The sequence below is a fragment of the Aotus nancymaae genome, unplaced genomic scaffold (assembly GCF_030222135.1).
Source record: "Aotus nancymaae isolate 86718 unplaced genomic scaffold, 86718_ANA_hifiasm-v0.15.2.pri h1tg000221l, whole genome shotgun sequence".
NCBI lineage: Eukaryota > Metazoa > Chordata > Mammalia > Primates > Aotidae > Aotus > Aotus nancymaae.
The window spans coordinates 232,318-244,213 of record NW_026988636.1 but is presented as its reverse complement, the minus strand read 5'-3'; the positions used below and the strand labels follow the sequence as shown (position 1 = coordinate 244,213).

General features: G+C 55.9%; 1 protein-coding gene across 2 annotated transcripts in view; it reads right to left on the bottom strand.

The window, feature by feature from the left end:
- Positions 1 to 1,337: 1,337 nt before the first annotated feature.
- LOC135273059 (tyrosine-protein kinase ZAP-70-like) overlaps positions 1,338 to 11,896 on the bottom strand; it is a 56,526-nt gene continuing 45,967 nt past the window's right edge. The window contains exons 3-12 of one of the 2 annotated variants that reach the window (XM_064371920.1): positions 8,454 to 8,592; positions 8,266 to 8,353; positions 8,136 to 8,182; positions 7,915 to 7,966; positions 6,819 to 7,011; positions 6,081 to 6,287; positions 4,153 to 4,345; positions 3,921 to 4,061; positions 3,715 to 3,827; positions 1,338 to 2,464 (exon numbers count right to left, since the gene is read on the bottom strand). In XM_064371920.1, the coding sequence (XP_064227990.1) occupies positions 4,026 to 4,061; positions 4,153 to 4,345; positions 6,081 to 6,287; positions 6,819 to 7,011; positions 7,915 to 7,966; positions 8,136 to 8,182; positions 8,266 to 8,353; positions 8,454 to 8,592 (955 nt within the window). In that variant the 3' untranslated portion in view covers positions 1,338 to 2,464; positions 3,715 to 3,827; positions 3,921 to 4,025. Of the gene's footprint in view, positions 2,465 to 3,714; positions 3,828 to 3,920; positions 4,346 to 6,080; positions 6,288 to 6,818; positions 7,012 to 7,914; positions 7,967 to 8,135; positions 8,183 to 8,265; positions 8,354 to 8,453; positions 8,593 to 11,896 lie in introns of both variants that reach the window. The other variant, XM_064371919.1, reaches the window with a different exon arrangement.

The window sequence follows — 11,896 nt, the reverse complement described above, 5'->3', positions numbered from 1 at the left end:
GGGGGACCTTCAGAGTGCAGAACCCAGCTCTCCTCCGGAGGGTGGGGCGGGCTGGTCAGTAGAGGCGACAGCAGACAGAAGAAGGGGCATGAGGACAGACAGAGCCACAGTGGGGCCGGAGGCAGCGAGGGGCTCTCAGTGAGAGGCGCAGAAAGAGATGGGGGAAGCTCCAAGCCAAAGAGGACTCAACAGAGCCGCCTGGCTAAGAGAGTGGAGAGGGTGGGGAGATGGAGTTGGGGGGACAGGCCAAGAGGGGCAGGGGGGACAATGCTGGCTGCCAGGGGTCCCAGTGACCAGCCCCCGCCCCTGCCTCCTGAATGCCAGCAGGCTTAGCAGGGTCCTACCCGCACCCAGCGAGCTCCACATGAGCCGCATCAGCCCTTGGGGCCTCCAAGCTCCAGGTAGAGGGAGTCACAGGCACTTCTGCAAAGGTGACATCAGCCCCTAGCCTGCAGCTCACAACTTCCTCTCCAGGGCTGACCCCCACCTCCCCATCCCCCAAACCTGGTGTTTACCAGGGATCAGGCGCCATGGGCTGACTCAGGCTCAGGGAAAGTTCACAGGCAGGAAAGAGCCGGCACTGAGCGCAGAAATACCCTTGGCTCCAGCCACTGGGAATTCATGGAGGGGGTTGGGCTGGCCAAAGCTAGAGCCACCTACTCCCTCACTCTGGCTCCAAGGGCAGAGGTAGGGAGCAACCTTTCACTCCTTACTTCGTAGGACACTCCCTAGCTCCCCAGGGCCTTTAAGGTTTTCTAATTCCTTGTCCTGTATTGACCTTTCCTGTCAACCCATCCAAAAAAACAGAAATTAACTAACTTTCCCCAAGGGAAATCGGAGTAACTCAGCACAAGCTTTCCTAGTGCACATCAGTGAGTGGTGACGGGAGCTTTCCAGGCAGCGGCAGCGGTGAATGCGGAGGCCCAGAGGGGAGGCAGCGCGACGGTGGAAACCCTGGAGGAGGGCGAAGGGGCTTGGTCAGAGCCGCCAGAAGAAAATCCTGCAAGCACCTTGCAGGGGGCATGATTGGAGACCTGGAGGTGAGGGCCCGAGGTCGTGCTGCAGGCGGGCAAGGAGCCGTCCAGGGTGAGGCTGGCGGTGAGGGCGGGATTGAGCCGAGCTGGCCTCGGCCTGGGGAACATCGCCACCTGGAGGGTGCTCTGCAGAACTGCACCCTCTCTCGGTGGTTCCTCACCGGACGATCTCTTGGTGTGTCCCTCATCGTTCCAAATGTACTTCACACTAGAGGACCATTTTCCAATGCCTCCTTCTTATAAAACAAAATTACTTTCAGCACTAATGATGACATGAAGCAAATAATAATGATGACCATAAAAGAAATGAAAGTCACAGTTTATTTACTCTCTGATATCATATTTTACATAATAATGTAAGTCATTGTTCAGAGACTCACAAGTGAATTTTTATAAAACTGAACTATCTGCAAACCATACGATTTAAGAAACCACTAAATTAACTGATGTAATTTTTTAATTCTTTCATTAGTTTTTAAAACAATTAATTTAAAAACAATGTTTGCATGTTGGTAATTTTCAAATTCAGTAATGCAGTTCATGTGGAAGATAATATGTGCATCCACCAATGAAAAAGACTATATCTCGTGATGTGCAAGCCACCCCTGGGGTGGTGAAGGCCCCAGCTTGATGGGGGCAGGTTTAGCGCTTGTTAAAATTGCTCCAGGTGATCCTAACGTGCACCTGGCACAGAGCACACCCAGCTCCACACAAGTAGGGCAGCCAGGCACGCAGCCCTTGGGCCCACATCCACTTGGCCTCAGGTTCTGCACTCCACCCCAGCCCCTCACTCCAATGAAGCTGCCCCCAGGGTGGAGAGTGGGACCCAGCCCCATCTTCCCAGGGGTCAATTCCAGGTCAGTCCACACAAGGACATTCACCTCCATGCACTTCTCATAACCCACCTGTCACGGCCCCTCCCCTCACCCCGGAAAAGATGAGGGTACTCAGACTAGAGGGAAGCTAAGTTTATTCCAGTGATCTACACCTGACCACCTGAGGACGCCCAGGCCCCACTGTCAGGGCCCAGAGTAAGGCGTGCACGCAGGCAACGCCATCAGCTCAGGGCCCTCGGGGAGCCGCCAGCCCAGGACAGCCTGCACAGCCCCACCCTCGGGGCCTCCCCGCTCCCCAGCCAGAGAGGACGGGTGCCAGGCAGGGAATGCAAGGCCTGAGACACTTCCCACCACAGCCCAGCTGTGTGTGGAGACAACCAAGCGGGCTCCGCCAGACTGCAGGCCCTGGGGTGGGGCTGAGGGCAGGGGAGAGCCAGCGTGGAAGGCTGCAGGCCCTGGGCAGCGGGAGCTCAGGCACAGGCAGCCTCGGTCTTCTGTTTGCAGCCCAGGGACCCCTCGCCTTTACAGGCCAGGCTGTAGTAACAGGCCCGCATGCGCTGCTCCACGGTCAGGAAGTCAGGGCGATCCTCCCACCTGTGAGGGATGGGGTACATCCAGGCTGCTGGCTACGCCCCTGGGACCCAGCTTCACCAGAGGGCAGGAATGCATGGTGCATGGCTGAGGTGGACTTTCAGGACTCAGAAAGTCAGCAGGGCTGCTGGGGTGGCAGGACAATGGGTGGTGGAGAGGCCTCTGGGATGTGAGAGCGTTGGGCAATGCGGCACAGCCTAAGAGGCAGAGCTCCCACACACGGAGTGCTGGGTGACCTTCTACCGAGCGTTGACCGGTGAGGACTCAGGAGACTGAGTGGACTGGGTGTCAGAGTGGCAGCTATTGACCATGGGAACCTGGGATACGGAAAGCTGCTGATGCTCTGCGCATGCACCCGGGGGGCAGGGTGTCGGAATGCTAGGCGCAGGCTTAGACGGGAGGGAGGGCGTGCCTGGTCATCAGCAGAAGCCTGGAGCACTCCAGTGGGACTGGCCAGTGAGGAGCTGCAGTATTAAAGGTACTGTGCATGGGGTATCCATGGACTGTGTTGGGGTGCTAGGTGCTGGCCTCTTTGTGTACTGGGGTGTAGTGCACTGGGTGTCTCCTGGAGGTCAAATTAACACATGTCGCAGTGGGGTGGACCAGCCAGAGAGGGTGTCTATCTGTTGGACTGCTTGGGCGTTTCAGTGTCACCGTCTTTAGCGCTGGCCGGCAGGGTTAGTGTGGCCATGCGTTGCGGGGGCAGTGTAGGGCGTCCGCTTGCCCGGGTGTGTCGCCTGTTGTCTGATGGGAAGTTGGGATATTGACAGTGCTAGGAGTTGAGATGTTTGAAGGTTGAGCTTCAACCAGGCAGATGTGGGGGCTGGACTAGATGAGCATTTGGTACCTCGGTGCCAGCCTGTCTGGTATTTGGGTGCTGCGTGCTGGCTGGTGGGGACTGGAGTGCTGGGTGCTGGAGAATCATCTCATGCCCTGAGTGTCGGTGTCATAGGTTGAGTAGCAGAGTATGGACCTGTTTGCATGTTGCAAGGTCCATGTGTTGAGGATGGCTGAGGTTTTAGATGCTGAAGCACGGGGCCACAGGCAGGGTGGCAGGGTGTGGCACGCTGGAGCAGGACAGGGGTGGTGTGTTGGAGAGCTGGGTGTGCGGATAAGGTGCGGCTGCAAAGGCCATGAACTGGGTGAAACGTTATGGGTGGGATGACATTGGGTAGAGCTAGGTTAACAACTCATCCGGCACCAGGACTTCCCAGGGGTCGGTCTGCCCGGGTCCCCTCCCCTCCCGCACTCACTTGTAGATCCAGCAGTCACTCATGAGTGCGTACAGTTCGGGCGGACACTCTGCTGGGCACTCCATCCGCTTGCCCTGCTCGATGAAGGCCATGACCTCCGGCCCTTTCATCTTCTGCTCAAGCCGGGGCCGAGACATATGTGAGTGACCAGGGTCCTCCTCCTCCCGCCCCCCACCACACCGCCCACCGCCTCTGCCTGCGCCTGCCTTGTAGGGCTTCTGGCCATAGGACAAGGCCTCCCACATGGTGACCCCATAGCTCCAGACATCGCTGCGGCTGGAGAACTTGCGGAAGTTGATGCACTCGGGTGCTTACCACTTGAGCGGCCACTTCCCTGCTGAGCGGGCCTGGGGAGGGGGAGATGCTGCCAGAATAGGGCTCGGGGACCCTCTACCCACCCCGCCCATCCACCCAGGCATCACAGTGGCAGAGGCTCACAGTATAGTAGCTGTCGTCAGCACCCAGTGCTTTGGAGAGGCCAAAGTCGCTGATCTTGGCATAGTGCCGGTTGACCAGCAGGACGTTGCGGGCCGCCAAGTCACGGTGCACGAAGTTCTTCTCCTCCAAGTACTTCATCCCCATGGACACCTGGTGCAGCAGCTCAGCCACGTTGCTCACGGGGATCTCCTCCCTGGGGTGGTGGGGAAGGCGGGCTCATCGGGGAGAAGACCACCCAAGTTCCCAGAGGCAAAGCACGCTTCTCTGACCCAGCTGGGCATGAGCCAGGTGACCACGTGTTCAAAAACGATTATTGAGCACCTGCTGTGTACCAGGCATGGGGCTGGGGACACAGCAGTGAACAAACTGGCAAACCCCCACCTTCATCCAATCTATCTAGTGCGAGGCTTTAGGGGTCACCCTTACGCCACGACTCCCAAATCTAGATCTCCACCTGCACCCTCCACATGCTGGAGTATCACAGGCATCTCAAAGATGTGGCCTGATGTCCCTCTCCCCATGTGCACATACATGTGGCTCCTCCACCGTCCTCTCCGGCAGCTCCTCTTTCTCTCACACCCAATCCGTCAGCAAACCCTGGCAGCTCTGGTGTCAGAATCTCTCCAGAACCCACCCCACCGCTCACTTCTCCATCTGCCGCTGGGAGGCAGCCACAGCATCACTTGCCTGGACCCCCGCTTCCCCCGCCACACACACACACACACACACACACACACACAGCCAGCTCCGCCCAGTTCCCGGGCTCCCTCCTCACTGTCTCCCACTGTCTTGTCCTCTCTGCCCCTGAGTCAGGTCCTCCCTCTCCTCTGCTCACAGTACCGCCCCCACCAGCTCCTATCCAACTCAGAGTAAAACTCCTCCTCCTCCTGGCAGCCCCCAAGCCTTGGCACGATCTGCTCATCCCCTCCCTGCACGGAGCCACCTCAGGGCCTGTGCGTGGGCGTGCCCTCTGCCCGGAATGCCCTTCCCCACATCTGGGCGAGGTGGCCTCCCTCAGTTTGTTCAAACCTCCCTGCCCACTGCACCTCGCACCCCGACACTCCCAATGCCTGGAGCTGCGGCATGCCATGTCCACAGCACCATCTTCCCACAGGCTCTAGATTTCATCAGGATGGTTATTGTCTCTCTCCTTCAACCAGAATACAGGGCAGGGATCTCTGCCTCGTTTATTTGCTAATGAATCCCAAGTGCTACTAACAGTTCCTGTCACTGAGAAACTGTCCAATAAACACCTGTCAAATAACTGAGTGTGGGAGCCAGGGGCACACTGGGAAGGTGTGTGCACCGGCCGGAGGACACAGATCAGCAAAAATGTGCCTTGGGGAACGCAGAACTTGTGTCTGTGAGGGCAAAAGAATGGGGATGAGGGACCACTAATGAAACTGCCGAACTTTCCACTAAAGGGCCAGATAGTAAGGATTTTAGCCCTTGCAGGCCACAAGTGATCTCTGTCATATCTTTGTTTTTGTTTCTGGTTTGTTTTCTTAAAAAAAAAAAAAACCCTTTAAAAATAGAAAACCATTCAGTACATAAACAAAGTGCAGGTTCCAGATAACTGGCGATGGGCCCTTTCCCAGGGGCCATGAATTTGGCCCGGGGAGTCTGGGTAGCACGGATGCGTACAAAGCTGTTATCATCAGTGCCTTTATAGGTGCCGACTCATTCGATCCTCGCAGGGGCCCTGGAGGCAAGCACTGTTATCAACGCCGAGGTGCAATGGCAGAACCGAGGGTTAGCTCTGCTTTGCAGGCATGGGTATGGGTGTGGGTGTGCCAGGTGCGAGTGTGTCCACGAAGGTGTGAAAGTGCTCAGCTCCCCACACATGCGTGCGTGCAGGTGCACGGCCACCATGCCCAGGATAAGCCCTGGCCCCAACCACCCGATGGTCGGGGCCACCCAGCGCTCACTTCTTGCCGACGAGGAACTTGTGCAGTGGCCCGCCACCGGCCATCTCCATGACCAGCATGAGGGCCTCGGCCTGGCAGACGCCGATGAGCCGCACGATGTAGGGGTTGTCCAGCTGGTGCATGATCTGTGCCTCACGCATCATCTCGTCGGTGTCTGCCTTCTCCGTGCCCTGCTTCAGCACCTTGATGGCCACGTCAATCTGCTTCCTGCCCGACCCGGCCACGGGAGACGTGTGGGCGAGGGGCACCGGCCCTGCTCGACCCCACACCTGCACCCACCCATCGCTCTTCTCCCTTGAGTTGTGCGGTGGACACTGGTTGCCACCCAGGTTGGGACCAAGGCGCTCAGTGTCCCTGCAGCCAGGAGCGTCTGCTGAGGACACAGCCGGGTCGGTCACCAGGAACCACCCATCACCAAAAAGAACACAAAGTGACACCCTCCCCAGGGGCAGCCTGTCAGGGACTAGTGGACTCAGGGATCGGGGACCCCACTGTCGCTCCCCTGGGATGGTTAACTGTAGTTCAGCCATCTCCCCCTGCCCAGGCCCACATCCCATCCCCCTCAGGTGTCCCGGGCTCTCTCAGGGAACCCTCCAGCATGCAGTGTTCTGCCCCAGAGTCTGTTTCCCAGGCAAACTGCTGTGAGACAGACATCCCAGCTCCCACCCCACAGCCTGGTGAAGCCACACTCCTCTGCCCCCATGCGGCAGTGCCCCCGCCACGGCAGGGCGGCCATACTTGCGCATGCGGTACACGCCCTGGCGCACTGAGCCAAAGTTGCCACAACCAAGTTCAATGTCGGCTATGAGGAGGTTATCGCGCTTCAGGAAGAGCTTCTTGTCCTTGAGCTCCTCTGGGTCGCTGTAGGGGCTCTCGTACACACTCGTGTCCATGGGCATCGGCCGCGGTTTGTCTGGGGACGTTACGCGCGCTGGACACACACAGCCATGCACTCCCAGGTCAGGGGCAGGGGCATGGGGGACAGGGCAGCCTCAGCCCCCACAAGCACCTGCCCCAGACAAGGGTACCCTCCTCGGAGCATGCCTAGGCAGGTGGGTGTGCATGAGTGTTCCTGCACATTGACACGCACGCACAGGCATATGGTCCTGGGCACAGCTGTGGGTGCTCTGGGAAGCCACATGAGGGTGGACTCTAGGGGTGTGGGCATTGGTATCCACGTGGCACCGTTACTGTGCCAGCTGGGGTGTGCATGTGTGCACATTCGTACATGTACACCTATGGCCAGGCCTGTCCCTGTCTGCATATACAACACACATGTGGAGACCTCCAAAGGTGAGCATGTGGGTGCACATGTAACTGTGTGTGTCTTCTTCTCTGTGAACACACATGTCCAGGTCTGCACCCACCCATGAGACATAGGAGCACGCACAGCAGAGCATTTTAGGAATGTGGGCTCCGGAGCCCATCCTGGGTTCACATCTCGCCTCCAGCACTGTCTCACCTCCCCATAGACAGAGCCCTCCCTTTCCCATATGTAGAGTGAGGTAATCACCATGGCCACTTCATAAGGCCTGTCAGGAGGGTTCGATGGCTCATACACACAGTGACCTCAGAATGTGACTGACACATAGTAGGTGCTCAACAAACGTGTGTCTGGGTAGCCCCAGGAGGGGCCAGGTGTGCTCCCTGCACATCAGTACACACTGGAAGGCGTGATGGGTGTGGGCATGTGTGCACAGGGATAAACCAAGCCAACTGCCGCAGCCTGGCCAATTCCATGGCGTTCCCTGTGAAACCCCACAGCCCCTGTGACGGGGCCCTGCTCTCGGCTTGGCATGAGCCCCAACCCACGTCCCCAGCTTTGCCCGCTCACCTGGCTCCGGGGTGTATCCATCTGAGTTGAGGGTGTCCATCCGTCTCTGAGGCTAAAGGTCACAGGGTCAGCAAGGCCTGAGCTGGGATGCCCAGCCCCTCTCATGAGACCCATATCCACTGAGCATTGAGAGCCTCTTCCACTCCACAGGCACCTCAGCCTTCCCCAGAGCCACCCCCAGCTCCATCCCTAAGGTCATACTCCAGGTGCCACTAACTCACGTGAGTGAACGTAGATGGGTGCGCTGGGAGCGTGGGAGCAGCGGCCCCTGGGAAAACAGAACGGACAGTGAGGGCGGGCGCCTGGTCTCCTGCCGCCCCCGCCCACCGCCCGCCCACCCACTGCAGGCACCTGAGGCGTTGCTGGCACTGCTGTTGGGGCAGGCCTCCTTCAGGCAGTAGATGAGCCCGTCTGCCTTCAGCTTCAGATACTCCACCAGCTGCAGGGAGCAGGCAGCTAGCAGGGGCTCCTCTCCTCCCCAGAGCCCGGCACCCCCCCAAGCACAGCATCTCCCAGAACAAGTTGCATGGGCGGCCTACCTGCCAGAGCGTGTCAAACTTGGTGCCCTCGGGAATGCAGTACTTGCCCGCCTTGTCCTGGCTGATGAGGTAGTGGTACACTGTCTTCCCATAGATGAGGGACAGAGCATACGTGCCCTGCTCCTTCCGTGGCCTCAGCCTGGTGGAGAAAGGAGGGGATGTCACCCCTAGGCCACCCAGGGGCCTCTACTGTGCCCAGGTTCCACACACACACACCCCATGGGCTCCACACCCAGGAACCTTGCAGAGAAGTGCAGGGACTAGGAAAGCCAGGCCAGGCTCCCTCACCTCAGCAGATCTGCTGATAATGGTCCAAGGGGCAGAGAGCAGTGGAGGGGCCATGGCTGTGTTCCCAGGAAAATGCATAGTCCTCCAAGAGCCAACAGATGGCCATTCATGGGGAATACCCAACCACACATGGCGAACACTCAGCCATGGGAGGAGGGGGACACCCATCTATTGAGGAACACCTGGTCCACCATGGCTGAACACTTGACTATCCATGGCCAGACACTTGTCATCCATGGGGAGATAGTACAGTCATCCACAGGCACTCAGCCATTGGAGGTACACTCGACCACACATCAACCACCCATGGGAGGCATTTGGCCTTCTAAAACAGACACAGAGCCTTCAACATGTAGACCAGCACCATTCTCCTGGGGAGAGAAAGCCTTTTCCACACAGACCCACACAGGTGGGCACAGCTCCATGACCAGCTGACAGGGCACCCCTGTGCAAATCAGAACAAGTCACTTTCTCATCACAAGGCTGACCAGCTCCATAATAGACAGACTTTTCCTAGAAAAAGACCCTCGATTGCCTTCTGCTGGAATTTTGTCAAAATAAACATATAAACCTTTCATATCTATGATGGGAATGGAGCCCCTCAAAGATGGTACATTTGTGGGGTGAGAACCTGTTCCCCCATCCCCTTCAGCCCTGAGTACACACACATCCCCACACATATAGAGACCAACCATGTCAGACACCAGTACTCTCGCATGAAACACCACAGTGACAGTCATCATCCCCCACAAAACAGTTTTGTTTGGGGTCATTGGCACAAGCCTCTATTGCAGGGTCAAGTGTAGCTTTCCAGTGAGGAGGGAGGGCAGCTGGCCCAGTGAAAACTGTGGAGGCCGGAGGCAGCCAACTCCTGAGCTCAGGGATTGCATTAAGCTACAGAGGAACCCTTGCAATAGCCTGCGAGCTACACCCTCCAAGGTGCAAATTCTCAGACCAGGCTTGGCCCTGCCTGTGGATGTTCATTCACTGGACAAATCTTTACTGGCTGTGGACCACAGGTCAGGCACTGTTCTGAGTGCAGGGATACGGCAGTGAGCAAGGCAGCTGTGGGCCCACCTTGCAATGAGGCCCTTCCTTAGGAAATGTCCCCTGAGTGAGGGAGAGAGGTGCAGCTGTGACCATCCCATCCATTCCTGGACAGCACATTCCCCAAAGAACAGTGCAGTGAAGGGTGGGGTAGTTCCCAGGCTAGCCCATAACAATCTGGAGATAATGTGGAGAGATAGGAAATCAGGGCGCGGGGCAATGAGGGCTCACCAAAGGGCAAGGAAGAGAACCCCCCCGTCCCCCACATACTAACTAGGAAACAAACGTCCCACAGAGACATTAGGCTGGGAGAGCAGATGCAATGCCATCACAGTGACTCCAGCCAACGTCTCCCACAAAACATTTCTATTTTGAGTCACTGGCACAAGACCCTGTTAAATGCAGCTTTCCGGTGAGGAGGGAGGACTACTGGCCCTGGGGGTCTCAGAACTATGGAAGTCAGAGGCAGCTGGCAGGCTGTCCTGGAGGAGATGGTCTCCAGAGACTGTGAGAAGTGAAAACACCTCCTAAGGGTCACAACCTGAAGTTTTAAACTGACAACAGAGACTTGATGCCAAGTGGCTACTCACCAGCAAACAGGAAACCTCCCCCCCCCATCTCTATCCTCCTCTGTCTGTCTCTTTCTTTCTTTCTTCTGGAACTAATAATTTCCTCCGTGTTTGTTTATTTAAACTTCCATGTGGAATATTGGGGGAAAAACAGCCACAATATTAGGGAGCTCTTCCCATCAGTAGGTGGAGTCTCCTCCTCTATCTCCTGAATCAGGGCTTGGCCATATGCCTTGCTATGGCTAATTGGACACTAGCAAACATAACACAAACTTGAAAAGTGGTTGAGCATTGAGGTCTGCCTGCCCTCTCTTACTTTTCCTGACAGCTCTGCAAACACCATGGGAATGAGTCCAAGCTAGCCTGCTAGAGAAGGCCCATGGAGAAGAACCAAGGCACCCCAGCCTGCCATAGCCACTCATGTGAGTGAGGCCATCCCAGAGACCATCCAGCTCCAGCCAACCTTCCAGCTGACTGTGGCCACATGAGTAAACTCAAAAATCCAGCAGAAGAGGCACCCAGCTGAACTCAGCCCAAATTGCCAAGCAACCCCCACAAACTGCCAAGCAAAACACGAGTGAATAAATAACACATTTGTTTTGTTTGTTTGTTTTGGGTTTGTTTGGTTGATTGGTTGGGTTTTTTTGTTTTGGTTTGGTTTGGGTTTTTTTGTTTGTTTGTTGTTTGTTTGAAGACAGAGTTCTGCTCCTGTTGCCCAGGCTGGAGTGTAATGGTGCAATCAGCTCCTTGCAGCCTCTGCCTCCTGGGTTCAAGTGATTCTCCTACCTCAGCCTCCCGAGTAGCTGGGATTGTATGCATGTGCCGCTACACCTAGCTAATTTTTGTATTTGTAGTAGAGATGGGATTTCACCATATTGGGCAGGCTGGTCTCGAACTCCTAACCTTAGGTGATCTACCTGCCTTAGCTGCCCAAAGTGCTGAGATTACAGGCATGAGCCACCTCACCTGGCTGTAAATGACCATTGCTTTAAGCCACTAAGCTTCAGGGTGTGAATACAGCAAGTTGTTACATGGCAAACGCTAACCGATACACTCTTTTGAAAGAGCCATGTGAGTTCATAAAGACCAGCCACAAATTCCCAGATAATAACCCACAGGCTAAGACATTGGTGTTATCACCACATATATTTCAGTACCATAAGTTCTACTTTATTTACAAAAAAAAATACTAGGTGGTGGCAATTCTTTGTTCTTGCAGTTGAAACTTGCACTTAAGCCAGAAGTACAGGCTACAAAATCAATTTGTATCTCCCTTCTATGTATAATATAAAATAATACATAGAACCTATAAGAGCTACATCTGTCTCTGGTTCAGGCCTATTTAAAAAAAAAAAAAAAAAAAAAAAAGCTACTTGGCCAGGTGCAGTGGCTCAAGCCTGTAATCTCAGCACTTTGGGAGACTGAGGAGGGTGGATCACCTGAGGTCAGGAGTTCGAGACCAGCCCGACCAATATGGTGAAACCTCATCTCTAATACAAATGCAAAAATTAGCCGGAAATAATGGTGTGCACCTGTAAT